Source organism: Salarias fasciatus, chromosome 23, assembly GCF_902148845.1.
Source record: "Salarias fasciatus chromosome 23, fSalaFa1.1, whole genome shotgun sequence".
NCBI classification, from domain to species: domain Eukaryota; kingdom Metazoa; phylum Chordata; class Actinopteri; order Blenniiformes; family Blenniidae; genus Salarias; species Salarias fasciatus.
In genome coordinates, this window is record NC_043766.1 from 8,542,033 (window position 1) to 8,558,447 (window position 16,415).

General features: G+C 40.2%; 1 protein-coding gene across 1 annotated transcript in view; it reads right to left on the reverse strand.

Annotated features, from left to right (window-relative positions):
* Window positions 1-16,415, reverse strand: part of LOC115382006 (adhesion G protein-coupled receptor L3-like) — an 84,832-nt gene that overhangs the window by 4,423 nt on the left and 63,994 nt on the right. Inside the window, exon 24 of the mRNA XM_030083652.1 lies at window positions 13,594-13,676. Coding sequence (XP_029939512.1) covers window positions 13,594-13,676 — 83 coding nt within the window. The remainder of the gene's footprint in view (window positions 1-13,593; window positions 13,677-16,415) is intronic.

Genomic DNA, 16,415 nt, shown 5'->3' on the forward strand with positions numbered 1-16,415 from the left:
CACTTTAAATACACTCCAAAATTATTAGGAGAAAAAATATTTCACTAAAGGAGAAGGAGGCTAAGAAGACACGGCGAAACTTCAGAGAGGCAATTAGCCTACGATTTAATCGCTTACACCAGAGAGCGACTGGGGGACCCATTGTTTGGCGGCCTGATGGACAAACTTTAAAAATGTAAAGATCAAATTAATAGGCAAGCATTGTTAATGGGAACACTCACAATTATTATGCAAAAGCTTCACTGTGGCATGCAAAACAAATACACTAAGGTTTGGAGATGGAATAGTTCGAAGGCCGCTGCCGTTTCATTTCAAAACATGCATTATACATCATTGTGCATAAAGAGGAAGCCTACAGCATTATGATGTTTCTTCCACGATGATTATCCTTTATTAGTCATTAAAAAGAGATCGAGAGAGAGAGAAAAAAATACAACTTTTAAGCACCTGAACCTCGCTGCCAGCATTCCATTAATTGCCTGCACAATGGGGAGAGCCTTTGGAGATTTTTCAATTTCAAAAAATGAGGAGCATGCATTCAGTCGTGCTCATGTTATACCGGCACTTAAATCCTACAGAGCTCACATAAAAAAGGACTCAAGGTTGCATCCGATTGAAAGCCTCCAACTACAGCCACTTTAGAAATCCATTTAGCAAGCGGGGGGTTAGAACATCTAATTCAAACAGAGTCACCCTGTTAAAACGGTTGCACCAATGTCTTTTAAAAACACACACATTTCCAAGCACACACTTTTTTTTTTTCCCATGTTCGCTTGGCTCCATTGTAAGAAAGATGAACCTGGCAAGACACAAAGAATTAATCTTGCCAGACCTCAGCCAAGTGGCGAAGGTGAATGCTCGTCAATGACTGCATGTGAAAACTTGACCTTTGCTTCAACATTATCAAAAAGAGTGCTCTATGGGAGCAACAAAAAGAGGTATGAGGCAACTATAATAACATGACGACCGGAAAATCTAACACTGTTCATCATATGCAAAATCCTGGGTAGAAAAGATTGGTTTCCTCCAGGAAAAAAGGTCAGATAAATAAGCTTTTTTTGAGTGTGACCTCAGGCATTTCTTGAAAGCTGAGACAAAAATAATTTTCAAATGTGGAAATAAATGAAGATTCTATTGCAGTAGAAACATCTGTGATATTTTTGGTGCCCCGTGAATCACTGAAATTTGCTCTCCTACTGTTGAGAATAATTGAGCTACTATTTGTCAAAGTAATTAACATTATTAATGTTACATTCATCCTGGCTGGCTTTTATTGCCTCCTATTACCAGACGACTGAACCAGTCTGAAAAAGCCTCAAGCATTAAATTGTCAGAATGAAAGGTGGTTTTAACTCATTAAAGGACACTCATCAAAATACTTAAATTAAAAAATGTGTGAATAAACACCCTATGTTTTCATTAAAAAAAACAAAAACAAATGACACTTGACGATAAACTGAGCATAATTCACCATTTCCAGCATAGAAATGCTATTAATATGTGTCTTGATGGGATTTTATGTCTTTTAAAAAGGCTACACTATTAAAGCATGTAACCCTCAGTATGACCTTTGAGAAGCTTGGGGCACTTTTTTTTGTATTTAACTTTTATATTTTCAATTTAAATATATCAGTAAGGTGCAGTAACTGTAGGGAAATCAAGCTTCACCAAGGGCAAAGTGACAAAACCAAAGCTGTAGAACCTCTTATCGTTAAGCAGAACAATTGAATAATTTCTCCTCAAATTTAAGAAATATTTGAGTTATTAAATACGGCTATTTATTAAATACATACAGATGAAGAGTTAGGAATGTATGTTAGGAGGCACTACCTACATTTATTTTATTTTTCAATCCAAAAATGATAAATCCCTGAGCGTACCACACTGAACACCTGTGTCAAAAGCCAAAGGTTCAGCTTCTGCTCAGTGTGTGTGTCACTACATACCACTGAAAACACGCACAGATGGATGCTGAAAGTATTTCTGCACATGTCTCTACACATACATCTGCAGGTCTGTTGGTGAGATCAATAACAAAACCCTTAAGAGGCCTGAATAAAGAAGAAACTTTCCTTTCGTCTTTCCCTCCCTCTGTGCATCTCCTCTTTCCTTCTCAGTTTCAGAGCGAAGCGGACGATTGCTGGCAGGCCTTCAGATGCAAACAGCTGCTCTCAGACTGTCACTGTGATGGGAAACTGATTATTTAGTCTGCCAGCTCTCTCTTGAGACAGCAACAGTTTCAGTAAGCTACTGAGGACTCTTAAGAGGTTCAGTGTTTTGCCAGAGGCAGCAGCAACACTGCAGTGCATCTCCTATAAATTAACTTCACAGAGTTCAATAGAACAATAAAAAAGAGAGTTTTGACAAAAAGGGAATATTCCCAGTGTACGACCACTTTGTATTTGTTAAGAAGTGGATCTGTTTCAGAAGTCAGGAGTCAAATGTAAAAGAGAAGAGGCTGCATCACATAACCTGGAGGTTGGAGTATGTCAATCAGTTGTGGTGAGATAGCTAACCAGTCAAGTGCTCTTTGTTTCATGGTCAGAAGGTTAACAAGAACAAGTCAAGGGTGAACAAGCTTCATGTTTGCTGGACTGCTGCTGGAAGAACTAAGACTTGGTTCGTGTTAGTGCCTGTGACCTTCACACACAACGTTCAACACCACGACACTGGAATGGTTGCATTGGCTGAATGTTTTAGACAATAGTAATAAAGCAATCCATTGGCCATTTTGGTTGATTGCTGCATTTGAATCATTACGCCTTTCTTTCACAATTTGCCAAGAAAAAACAAGTTTTTTTTTTAAATACTGAGTACCTCAACCAGCTAAATGTGCTTTTTTTCCCAGTTTGTCTGTTGCACTCAGTAATGAACCAGCAGCAAGTGGGACAAAGATCAGCAATTAGCTGATTCCAGCCTGCTAGAAAATTTCTTTAGAGGAAAGAGACAAATTAAAAAGAAAAGCAGCATTCAGAGATGCCCTTAGGTTCAATATGAGCACATCCTAAAACACACACACACACACACACACACACACACACACACACACACACACACACACACACACACACACACACACACACACACACACACACACACACACACACACACACACACACACACACAGTTTCCTGAGCATGTGAAAACATACGATATTTGTTAAGGCTTTAGTTGTGGCCTAAATTGTTACTCTTAGTCTTTCAGTCGTTGCTGCTGCTCATTTCTTTCTGGCGAGAAGCCACTGCCTGGCATGAAGATCTCCAGTCTCCCCAACTGTTGAGTGATACGCACCTCCTTATGTCAAAAAGTCACTTTAAATCTTTAAAATCACTTCAAGCTACAGTACATGATCCCTCAAAAGTCAGGGGAAGAGTGTCAAGACAGTGCATTTGTCATGCATGAACACCATTTTACTGCTGCCTATAAAATAAGTGAGGAAGTTAAGAGGAGAGACAAACAAAATTGGATGGGTTAGACAAATCACTGCAAAGGTGCCCTTGTGCCAAGCATTTAAACACCTTTGGTGAAATGAAGACACCCAGACACTGAGTGTGTACGCACGGAGGTAGAAACAAATATCTACCTTGGAGTTAAACTCAATAGTTCTGAGATGAATGCTGAAAAACATACAACTAAGTATTGGAAAATAATATATATTCAAATAAAAGGAAGTGACCTGGAATTCTCTATCCAATTGAGATTTTCCTCACAGTAATAATAAAAACACATTTTTTAAATAGAAGTAGCAGTAACAAAATCATACAACCATATATGGGTCTGTTGTTGAGACCGTGGTAAGACTGACAGCAAGTGGGCAGTCTTTCTTTTGGACATCATGTGAACTGGCATTTGACAGGGGCTTTCTCTGGGAGCGTATCAGAGCCTAACGGTGTATATCAAGCTCAGAGTCTAATATGAGGTGAGTGATATAAGATGAGGTGAGGCTGTGTGGAGCCTGAGGCTGTGAACACCAAAGCACAGGGCAGCGGTCAGATCAATACCAGCTCTGCCACTGATGCGCGGGTGTGAGATGGTAGACAGCGGACAGATAATACTTCCAGATGAACCCACGCTGGACATCTAGGAACACACAGTTGATGCAGCATGAGCATGAGGGGGCGTTTCTGTTTTGAATGTGTCCTTTTAACAACACAATTCTTCTTCAGTATTTATAATATTTGGGCTATGATATAAGCAATGTTTAATGATCATTTAATCAGCAAATCAATTAACAATCTTTTTAAGCAACAAAATATTAATTGAAGAGTGCAGAAGTTGGCATTGTGTTGTGCACTGGGCTGCTTCTGCAAGTACAAAGCAAATAAACCTCGATTTCAATACAGTGTCACAAAGACTACTATTGGATAGCGAGGTTAAACTATATATTAACACATTTACCATAACATTTCCCACTACCAGTGAAAGCACATGTGAAAACCAAAAAGTAAACACATGTAAATGTGACAGCTTGAAGTTTGTCAAGTACTTTTAGTCTTCCATGGGGATGACAGACACAAACAGAGCAGCCAAATAAGAAACAGACGTTCACAACTGATAAAAATGTCAGTAGAAATTTGTAAAAACTCATTAATAATGGATGCCCCAGCCAGGCAGGGGAGCATCTTCAATGAGTCCGGAGTGCCGAGCATGCTTTCTCATCTCCAAACCGAGGAGCCATCTTAATGACTGCGCCCGGAGACCTATGGGTCTCCGTCAGCTCCCCACCCTAGCCATCCACCCGTTTCCCCCAACCCACCCATCGGACCCCCCTTGTTAAACCCATCAAGGCTCCCAACCACAGCGTTCTGTGCAGAGGGGGAACATGAGCTCTTAAATTAAACATTGACAGCAGCGGCCGCTGCCTGTTTTAGGCAAATCAGCAGAAAATGAAACAAACTGTGCTCCTCAGGAAGATCCATGTGTGTGCAATTGAGACATTTTTGAGGGGTGGGTGTTCGCGGGCATGTGTGGGTCTTATGGAAAGCAGAAATCACAAATGGTGTCATAAGAGCATGTTTGCTTAGAGAATATTGTCCCTTTTGTGTGTATAAAAGAAGAAAACTATAACCCGACAACCAAAACTTAAAAAGTCACATTCTTTCTAACAAACCAAAAAATAGGCCTGTGTGATGTGATTAATGTCTTGTCAAAAGAGTATCCACCCATCTGCCCATGCATTTATTCATTCATTTTCTACTCCCACACCATCCAGAGGAGGGTCAGTTGGGCCCATACCAGCAAAAAACGGTGATCTGTGCAGGGAACACCCCGGTCAGGTTGCGAGACCGTCACATTGCTAACACAGAAAGATGATATCCCCGCAATAAGATTCACATAGACATAAAGTTTGAGTCATAATGTGACCAGAAAATCAGGAGTACTCAAAAATAATCCAGATTCAGGGAAACCGGCAGGTTCAAACAAGGGTACCTTTGTGCCTTTGATACAAATAAGCTGCACACTGTAAAAAATATGCACACCTCTTGACAGATATTTTGTTTAATGTATTGACACTGGGCTCCATACATCCTGCATCGTTAGGACTATGGGGAGTGAGACTGTGAATGAGGTAGGGACCACTATACCCCTCTCCTGACCTGCATTCAGACATAAACAGGAAAATGCTTTGAGGAAGGAAGTCATATTTTTTACAGCAGTGCCCTGTGATGAGGACAGGAGTGTGTGAGGAATGCATTTCCAATATGTGTATGAGACTTGCTCTACATATGTGATGTCTGCAAAGTGCCAGGCAGTGTCAATCACAAGCTGAAAGAAACGACAAGCCCGCCAGAGTGAGGGTAGCGTTTCTGTTTTGAATGAGACAAGTGGTCATTGCCTTTTCCTGCCACCATTAAAAAGGCCCTTTCCTGCACAATCCACAGATAAACCTTTGTCTCTTTGTTTTTATTCTTGGATGAAGATCAAGGCACCAGATCCAGACACAGGGCCTGTGATCTGTCGGGGCACCGAGATTTATAGGGCACTTGCTTCCTCTGATACTCATCACATCTGCAAGTCACAGCGATAAATCAGATTGGTGCACTGCACAGAATACCATACATACGCCGGACATACAGCAACACACTCTTATTTGTGGAGCTAAGGTGTTAAATCAAATAAACAAACAAATCTAAACTCGACTTTTCTAGATGTCTTCAAACCTATTTGTCAGAGAGCACTCATTTCCTGCCAAGCTCTAAAGACATATCTGCAAAAACACTATAAAGATGTATATTTAATCAATGTGTTTGCATGCCAAAAGACACGCTGACCTGTACTTTGTGAGGGAGGTAGAGCATGGTGGTGGGGGAGGCAGGCCAGAGCCCTACAGGAAGTGATTTAATGTCCAAAAAGACATGCACTTGTTTTTGCTCTGTCTCTTTCCTGTTGTGTTCTGATAGGGACTTCCTCACTCTATTGGGGGTGGACACAATGTCATCCGTCCTTCTGTCCATCCATCCATTCATTCACCGCCCCCCCCCCCCCCCCCCCCCCCCCCCCCCCCCCCCGCTCATGTAAATGTTAAACGCTATAGCCATCCCTATAACACAAATCACTAAACTCCATCAACATCTGTGTGAATACTTTCAAAGCTGGTGTGCACAAATACACAAATACTACTGGGAAGGTAAAAGGTCAGATTCTAGGTGAGATGAGACAAGGATAAAGGATTTATCTGTCTAACAGTGTGTGTACTGGTGTCTGTGAACATTTGAGCAGTAACCTGTGTGTGCACTATGCATGGGTCTGGAGACCAGAGGTCTTAACCCCAGCTGTGGTAACACCAGGATGATCTCTTCCTGTCTGCCCCAGTATCTCTATGACCAACTCCCTTCCTTCCCGCTAAAACACACAGACATACAAGCACACACACACACACACACACACACACACACACACACACACACACACACACACACCAGCGTTAACACACTTATGAGCATCCTTTCAAAGGCAGCATACCTCTCGATAACCGTCCTCAAAACCTGAACTTACTGTAGTTTTCATTGTTTTTTGTGTGCATTTCAGGGACTGTATACAAATTGTATACAATACAAATGAATCCTACCAAACTAAACATAAAAAAATATTAAGAAAATACTTCCAATCCTTTATTGGATACTATTTTATTCTTTATACCTTTCCACCATATTGAAATGTTTCTTTAAACTTGAGTCTGGTATAATGATACTCTGCTCCTCAGCGGTAACACTGGGCACAAAACCTAGCAATTATGGATCCACAAACCAATAACATAAGTTAACATTTTTTTCATGTACACTCAGAGTTTGCAGAACGATGACTGCACAAATAAACAGCCTTGTCTTGCATTTAATGATCTATGAAGTGAGATGAAATGAAGGGTTTTTTTTTTTTTTTTCCTTTTAGGTACCAGTGTATAACTTCAATCAAACAGTTTGGGTTTGTTTTGATTTAGCTGAAATCCTTTAAGAAAAAAAAAACAAGGCACACAGTGTTGATAATGGCAGAATCAAATCCTGCAACCTTACATGATGCAATGCAAACCAGCCCACCAAACTGAGACAGATTGGTGAAATACACAGATTTTTTCTGCATAATTTAAAGCTCAATTAATGCTGTGATGAGTGTAACCAACAAAGAGTTGGAATGCAACAAAGGTCAAAAAGTGCATTTGCAGACAGCTTGAACTTTTTCACCATCATTCCTGACTTTGTTGAGGCATACAGTACATTTGAAGAGGACTTCAGTTCAGTATTTATCGACTCCATCATGTGGGCACATTCTCTATGCTACACTTTCAACACTGACCAAAGCGCCTCATGTCACAGCGCTGATCTGCTCTCTGTTGAGAGATTTAAAACTGACTATCACATGTACACATGGCCCACCCACCATTCGTTATCTTACTCATTCACCCCATCCACTTCCACACTTGCGTGGCGTTAGTCACTCATGCACAGTCATAGAGGGACATGGGCACACACATCTAAGTACAGATGGAGGAAGTAAGCCTAGCGCTGCCTGTGTCTGCTAAGGATGTGAGGTGCAGTGATGGCACATTAACGAGAGGACCCATGACAGCAGTACGCATCGGCCTCACTGAAAAAAACATGCGGCCAGTTTTTTTTTAATTCAATGAGGATTGTTTAGCTGAAACAATGGCCCTTGGCCCCACTGAGGGTAAGGAAAGGGTGAGAAAGGTGAGTTTGTCAATGGTAGCCGACCAGTGTTTTTGTGTTTTAGGCTAAGGATGATCCCGTGGGTTCGGTGGGGTCGTGGATCCGACATATCACTGTGGTACAGCGGCATCCGCTGTTTTTCAGGTAACAAATAGACTGACAATGCCTGGTCTAAAAGGGAAATACAGCCAGACATGCTCACTGTGGAGCTATAATGCAGGAGCAATACGGCTCATATCTGCGTATATTTTGAGAACATCATGTTTTGGGCGAGCCTTTCTAAAATGACGCAGACCAAGTTTGTTTGAGTTGTGTTACAACAGAGGCTGCAGTGGGCTTGTCTTGTTAATGCTCGAGCACTCCCTGGGGAGTTTGTGTAACAACCTGCTTTACTTTCCAAACCAAAACAACAGTATTTTAAACATATGAATGCATAGATTCTCTTTAATGTACGGTACATATAAGATTTGTGAATCAACACTAACAGAAAATTTGGTAAATGACACAGACAAGTTTTTTTTTTTTTTTTTTGACGCAGATTTAAAAACTAAACACTGAGAAAACTGTGTGGCCTGTGTGAGCATTTTTCTCACTGCTGATTTGAATTCCTCACAGTCCATTTGGTCTATGCTAATGGAGTCTACTCATGCAGAGCAGCAGGTCTTAATGAAAAACCTTTGGCTGGTGATCAGTGCTATTGATCAGCCTGAGCCCAAGCTTTAAGAAGGGCTAATTGATCAATCACCACAGGTTGCTTCGGATTAATGGAACATGACTAGTGCCCCCTGAAGGCACCTCTCATGGAGAGAGAGAGAGAGAGAGAGAGAGAGAGAGAGAGAGAGAGAGAGTGAGTAGGTATGTGTGAACTGCAATCACTCAGAATGCATTTAATTATATCGACTTTTAAGAAATTGTGGGAAGAATATGAAATTGTCCTTCTCAAGAAAACCACATCAAATGATTAGAGTAATGCTAATAGTTAATAGAATCCGACAACTTTAACTCTCTTTCGTCAACGCTCCACTGTCTGTTAAATTTACTAACAGAGGGGAAAAGACACTTTGAAAGAGAGGAATTTTGCACAGAAGCACACCTCTCAAGGTGAAAAAGATTATTTGAGAAGTTACTGTAACAGCTCTTACTGATGCCATAACACAGCATCCACAGGCTGCTCCATATCCAAATATTACAAATTAACGCTGTTATTGTTTTTCTAATGTACATTCACTGAAATGCGAGCTCACTATCTGTTTTAGTTTTAAATAAGCAACAATTTATTCATGTGGATAAATGTATAAGACTAGTGACATTGCGTTACTTTTATTGACTCATTTTTTAATATTGTGTTAGTCTATGACTACACTAAAAGAGGGGGAAATTCACTATTTTCATACTGATTATCTAACTGTTGCATTGAGAAATCTATTGTCTACTTTTGGCTGTAGATGTGGTTTGATATTAGGGCTCATCTGCCTTGTAAAAACACAATGTTTTACTTTGAATTTATCTTGTCCTCATGTAAAATGTGGTCTTGACTGAAGTTTTGTCGGCTTGCATTTGTTCTATCTGCGCTTCTAAGCAAACTCCGAAAACAATAAGGCATGGAATATAGAAAAATTCACATTTACCAACGGTGTCTAGTAATATGTAAATATTGCATGTGTATGAATCATTCACCTTTTACAGCTGCTACGAATACAGCACTGACTTTCTCCACTTCTGATACAATAAAAACTAAATGTCTACTGGTTACAGCATACATATACATGTGTATGTATGTATGTATGTATATATATATATATATATATATATATATATATATATATATATATATATATATATATATATATATATATATATATATATATATATTTACACACACACACATAATAAAACGTCACAGTGAAGACTGTCCACAAGAAACTTTCACGGGTCTCTGAGGACTGCTGCATACCTTTAAGTGAAACCCTTTGGGGTCACATGCTGGGTTCAGATACTGGAAATACTTTAACAGGAATAAAATATTTCTTGGACAAGCAAGTAGTTACACAAAAACTGTAGAAAACAAACAAAAAAAAAACTAACTAAAAAAATAAATATCTGAAACCCCTGAAACGCCTTCATTTAACCCTTGAGTAGATTTTTATCCTGAAGCTGACAGAAATGACACCCTGTCAGGAAGGAATCAAACACAGGTCAAAACAGGAAGCCACACACACACACACACACACACACACACACACACACACACACACACACACACACACACACACAAATCCTACATGGAGACACTACAGGTTAGTCAGTCTGTCAGCTATTCAATGGAAGGGTTTTAGTGTGTGTGTGTGTGTGTGTGTGTGTGTGTGTGTGTGTGTGTGTGTGTGTGTGTGTGTGTGTGTGGTGGACTGGAGGTTCCAGCTGGCCTGTCATGGGACTCTCAATCGCGTGTGAATGGTACTCAGAGGGAGCCAGCGGATCCAACACTAAAACACTCAGCAGGATGAAAAGGTCACCTGGGGTGATTTCTGCTGGGCACAGTCAGAAATACAATTGATTGCACGAGTGTGTGCGCTTGTTCAAAATTTGGATTTAAATGTTAAAAAACACTGCAGCATGGATTTGTTTTTTTCCACTAACAAAATATGCAGGGAAACGAATGACAGTTTCAAAGCATTCATAAACTTCAGCAACTGGAAGACAATTTAAAATTATTGGCCTTTGTGTTACTTTCTAGTTAAGAAAGTCTGCTTTTACGGCTGGTATTAACAAGTTTTCTGAAATGCATTTACTCAGGATGTACACTGACAAGATATGATAAATTGGTAAATTGAAACCAACACAAAAAACTCAATTCCTCCCTCTAAAAACTGTCATCTGCTCTTTTTGTCTCTCTTTCACACAAAGCACACCACAACTCAACTGAGGCTCCAAAAATCTGGAGCTGAAACCAGATTTCATTCATAAAACTTTGACTTCCCAAAATAACATTCCAATTTCATTTCATTTCATTTCCAGGAGGGCTGAAAACACTGACTGCAATTTAACAAAATGAATAGCAACTTTTATCCAAAACAGCTGAAAACAATTGCTACACGTAATAGCACTTTGTGTTTATAGTGCAAGAACAACACAACCTGTCAAAGAAAATCTCCACTGCCAACAACCAAAATACCGAGCACAAAGCTTCTGACTCCATCCTGTGGCGCAGCCGGTGAACCAACCTGACGACGCTCGCGCCAACCTTGACCAGCTAACCAGCCACACATACACAGCTCACACCCTCCCGAACCGACTCCCACATTTCATGGAATGGGACCACACTTCCACCCAATAACCTCTGGTGTGAACTTAATTGTGTATACTCAGGTATTGAGTTTCGGACCATGCCTGGTTCTCATAACGCTCAAAGAGAAACAGACGCTGTGAACTTGACAATGAGTACGCAAACGAGAGCGAGAGAGAGAGAGAGAGAGAGAGAGAGAGAGAGAGAGAGAGAGAGAGAGAGAGCGAGTGAGAGAAAGAGAGAGCGAGAGAGAGATAGAGGGGTATGCAGACCACCCAACGGCTGTGAAGAAAAACAAAGCTGGGTGGAGGCGAAATCAGCTTCTATCAGTTTGGAAGGGGGACGTGTGAGAGTTGTTGTGTGGTAGCACTTGGCTAAGAGTGACAGGAGACAGAGTGCGGGGAAGTCGATTGATTTTTCCAGTCACTGTTATTTAAGTGTTATTTATCCTCGCAGATTTATACTGCCACAGGCGTCTTGTTAATATTCACAATTAGCACATTGAAATTAAGTCAAAACCAATTTGTAAAGTTTAAGTATTTTGTGTTTTGCTTCCCGCATGGTTTTGTTTTATTGTCCTTGGCTAAAATGGAGTTGAGGTTATATATTAGAACGTGTTTTCAATGATGGACTGACATTCATCCTGCTTTCATGTGGGGAAAAAAAAAAAACAAAAAGCTTCAGAAGATGAAGTAATTAACACTTTCACCTGTGCTTAAAATATTTATTCATTTTCTTTTGAACGCAGTACTTAACCCCTCGAAAGTGAGACTCTAAAGAACGACGCATGCTAAGTTGATTATGAGCAGGCATCGACTGTGTACACACAGCACCTTTCTTATGTATATTTAACAAAGCACTCAGTCAGTTTGATGACATTTTCAGGTTTATTCACTGGTAATATAATCTAAGTCTCAGGGTTAAGATACGAAACACTTTAAATTTATAATAATTCACTGGAAAAGAGAAGGCGTAGTAATGGCTGGTGGCCACCAGGGGGAAGAGGACGTGGAAGGATCCTGATGGAGGAAGAAGTGGAGTTTTCATTTATTTCACTGCAGAAGCAGTCAGTCATACCTCGCTGGGCATGTGTGAGGGTGGGTGAGAGTTGAAAAAGGGAAAAGAACCTCGACAAGGCCATGAAATCTTCTCCTTTGTTCTTTTTTTCTGTTTTCTTTTTTTTGTAGTAAAGCTCCTATAATACAGTTCACCATGTCCAAGAATTTCAAGTAAGATATTAAAGAAATGAAACAGTTTAGAATGTAACTAAAAGTGGCGTGACATTTTCTTTTTTAAATAATTCTCAAATATTCATATGGCTCTAACAATCCATCTCAGGGATCTCAAAATGACTGTAGCGTGGGAGACCTAAGCTTCATCCATACTGTAGAGAACTAAAAGTTTGTCTTTCGACGGAATCTATTGTAAATAAAGGATTAAGAACTGTACAACAACGTTTTGCTGAAGGCATAGTTAAAGCCTGTTTAAAGTTAATGACACAAAAACCTTGATAAATTGATTATTTTTTCATATATTTACTAAAGCATTGATAGTATGAAAATGAGTACAGTCCAATTAAAAATATTTGGACAGTTGCCCTTTTTTCCCTCCTTGGGCACATACAATTACAGTGGATATCATATTAAAGTTTCAAGTCATTTTTATATGAGTGGGTTTTTGTCAATATGAAAGCACAGTTCATTAGACCAAAGGAGTTCTTCTCTTTTTTTTTTCTTTTTGCCATATTGGTAAAAAAAACTGCAAATTTCTGAAAAGGTTTGATTCTTACCTGTCTCTCTCTTTTTATTTTTTTCCTGGCTCTTTTTTAAACGAAGAATAAGTCGCTCCGTTGAAGGGACTCATGGTGTGTCAGATAGTTTTTGGTTCTATCAGTTTATAAATATAGTTTTTTTTCCCAATATAATATGAATCACAGTTAACTGCTTAACAGTTTGCCCGGCAGGAATGGTTCCTGTAAAGGTTTGTACAGTAATGACTAAGCTGACATCTGCTTCTCCGCAAGAGTCAAAGATCAAATTCTGCTGTCCAGCCGATGAACTTCCTGGTTATCCAGAATAAATTGTCCCGCAGGCATTCATACATTTCGCTATGCATACTGTGTATGTGTGTGTTTGAAAAAGCAGTTACCTCTCTCTCCACTTGAGTGTGACTGAGGGTTTGGCACCGGGGATTTTCAGATCTCTCTGGAACATCAAAACTGGACAGCTGACCTGAAGACAAAATCACACACCAAGACACACACACACACACACACACACACACCATTACAATTAGCAGTATCCTTAAGCCATTCATTCCAGGAATCGTTGCGAGTTCAGGCACTCAGTCAATTCTTTCATTTGAGCGCAAATCATATAATCACAGAGGCCATTTCTTGAGATCACTCTGAAAGGCTTAATAACTGCCGACAGACATCAGTGTTACAGCTCGACAATCAACAACACGACATCTCTTCTTGAAAAACTGCTGTGCGTCACTTCATCACTCTGTTCATGACCTGAACAAATCATTAATCCTCACCCACATAAAGTTAGTTGATAAAAGTTTTTTCGTTAATATGAACTTCTATATCAGTTGCTCTTTTATACTATTTTATACTATTTAACAACATGCAATATTATGATGTGCACCTTTTTTCCAATACTCACAGTAGTTTGGAATCCATTTTAGTCATGCTTTGTGTTATGTTAGTCACTGATAATGAGTAATCATAGCAAATTATTTTAAAACTGAAAGGACTGCTTCGCTATTCGTGTGAAACTAACCTGGGAGGCCAATGTTTCAACATCTATTTAACATCTATTTTAATAATAAAATGGCATTGTTCAGTTAAAATATGATCAATCACTTTACTGGTTCCTGAAAGTGATTGATTTATAGACAAAACACAGTGAGGAGCTGTATAACACAAACAGTTGATGAAACTACACAAATATGGAGCTAACAGTACGAACTACCAAAGAACATTGAAAAGAAATCAATACGTCCGGATGAGATGGAGTCATTTCGGAAACGGAGTTTCAGTGATTAAGTCATGACACAGTTGTTTTCTTCCAGAGAGCAGAATTGTATAATTCTGCATCAACAAGACTTATACTGATACAGACGCATCCACTACTACAAAGTTGGCAAAACAAAGTCCATCACATTACATTAACATTGTAATGTGATTATTTCAAAAACTGCCAATAACCTGGACCCAATAGATCCAATGATACTATTCTGACTAGTCTAAATTCTGATGACAAGTATTGAACTGAACTGAACTGAACTGAACTGAACCAGGACGAATTGATAGGTGTTATCTGTACATGTTCTGGTGAAGAAACTTGTCCTTTACATTATTCATAGCAACAGCAAGTCCGACAATCTGTATGTTAAACATGGAAGTTACACAGATATATGGACACAATCTTGGTAGGTTTATCATTGCCGTGAAGCAATCTGCCTCATCTGTCGGTCTACCTGTCCGTCTCTCTCCTTCCCTTCAGGGCCTGTCATCACCGCTCTCCAGCAGGCCGCCCTGGCTGGATTAATCTCTCTGGTGACTGCTGATCTGAAGGTGGGATGGCCACCATCCACCAACAGCAAAACTAATTTCACTGTGTCACTCTGCGGTACTACGCCCACCATCCGGGCGCACACTCACACATGCGCTCATATTGCAGAATATCTTCATCTGTCTCTGTCTTATCTACATGGAAGAGGGCAGGAGGGCGGGTGGCGAGTCCGAAGGAGAAAGGTCAGCGCGCTGAGGGAGTTCATCACTCTGAGGTGTCAGAGCTGCTCTTCACGAGACCAGATGAAGAGGAGACGACGGAGAAGGCGGGGTGGGGGGAATCTGTTTTTCATGCTTGTCTGTTTATTGGTTATCAGCCAACGGTTTGTCAGGCCCTACACAACTGGCTGGCACATATTGAGTGCTTCATAATCATGTGTTCATATATTTCCTGTAATTGAATCTTAATTTTCACAAATGCTTCCCGCCTCCCCCTCACCACCACCACCACCACCACACACACACACACACACACACACACACACAGTCTCGTATTTCTATCCTTGTGGGGACCGTCCATTGACTCCCATTCATGTCTAGCCCCTAACCCTGACCCTTACCCTAACCCTAACCCACACCAAAACAAAGCCTAACCCTAAAGAAATGTTTTTGCACTTTTACTTTTTTCAGTAACAACAACATGGTCAAGAAAACACTGTTTCTCCTACTTAGGACCGGAAAAAGGTCCCCACAAGGCACGTCGTTCCACGTTTTGCTATCCTTGTGGGGACATTTGGCCCCGACAAGGATAGAAATACAAGAACACACACACACACACACACACACACACACACACACACACACACACACACACACACACACACACACACACAAATCTAAATTGGTGCCTAGAAAAAAAAAAAAAAAACCCCTAAAAATGGCTTTTGTGAGATACCAAAATCTGTTGTCAAAAACACATTAAATCACTAACAAATGACACACACAATGCAGCCAATACACTTACTAGCGTCTGGCAAGAGGTAAACAGCTTTTAATAGCATCAAACCGACTGCAGTTTGTTTGGTACCATCTGTCCAATCTATTGTGTTTCTCTGTTACGGCTCTTTGGAAACCTATTGAGGGACAGCTGATGCGTGTGCTCTTACAAAGGTCCCAGCCAGGCCCTTGGGATCTTGGCATGCTGTGTACCATCTATCTCTTTTCCTTTTACTCGGTATGATTTTTCAAAAGTACTTTTTTTTTTTCTTCTTCCATATTGCGGAGTAACAATCTGTCTTTTAAGATGTTCCAGTGGTGCTTGAAGTGGCAGTGACAATACAAGAAATTGTGTTCATTGTGTTCATATGTGCGTTTCTCAAGTGCCGATTCAATGCTCGTAACCTGCAGTTTTAGGTGATATGTTCAAGTGAACACTGCAATCAGCTGCGGA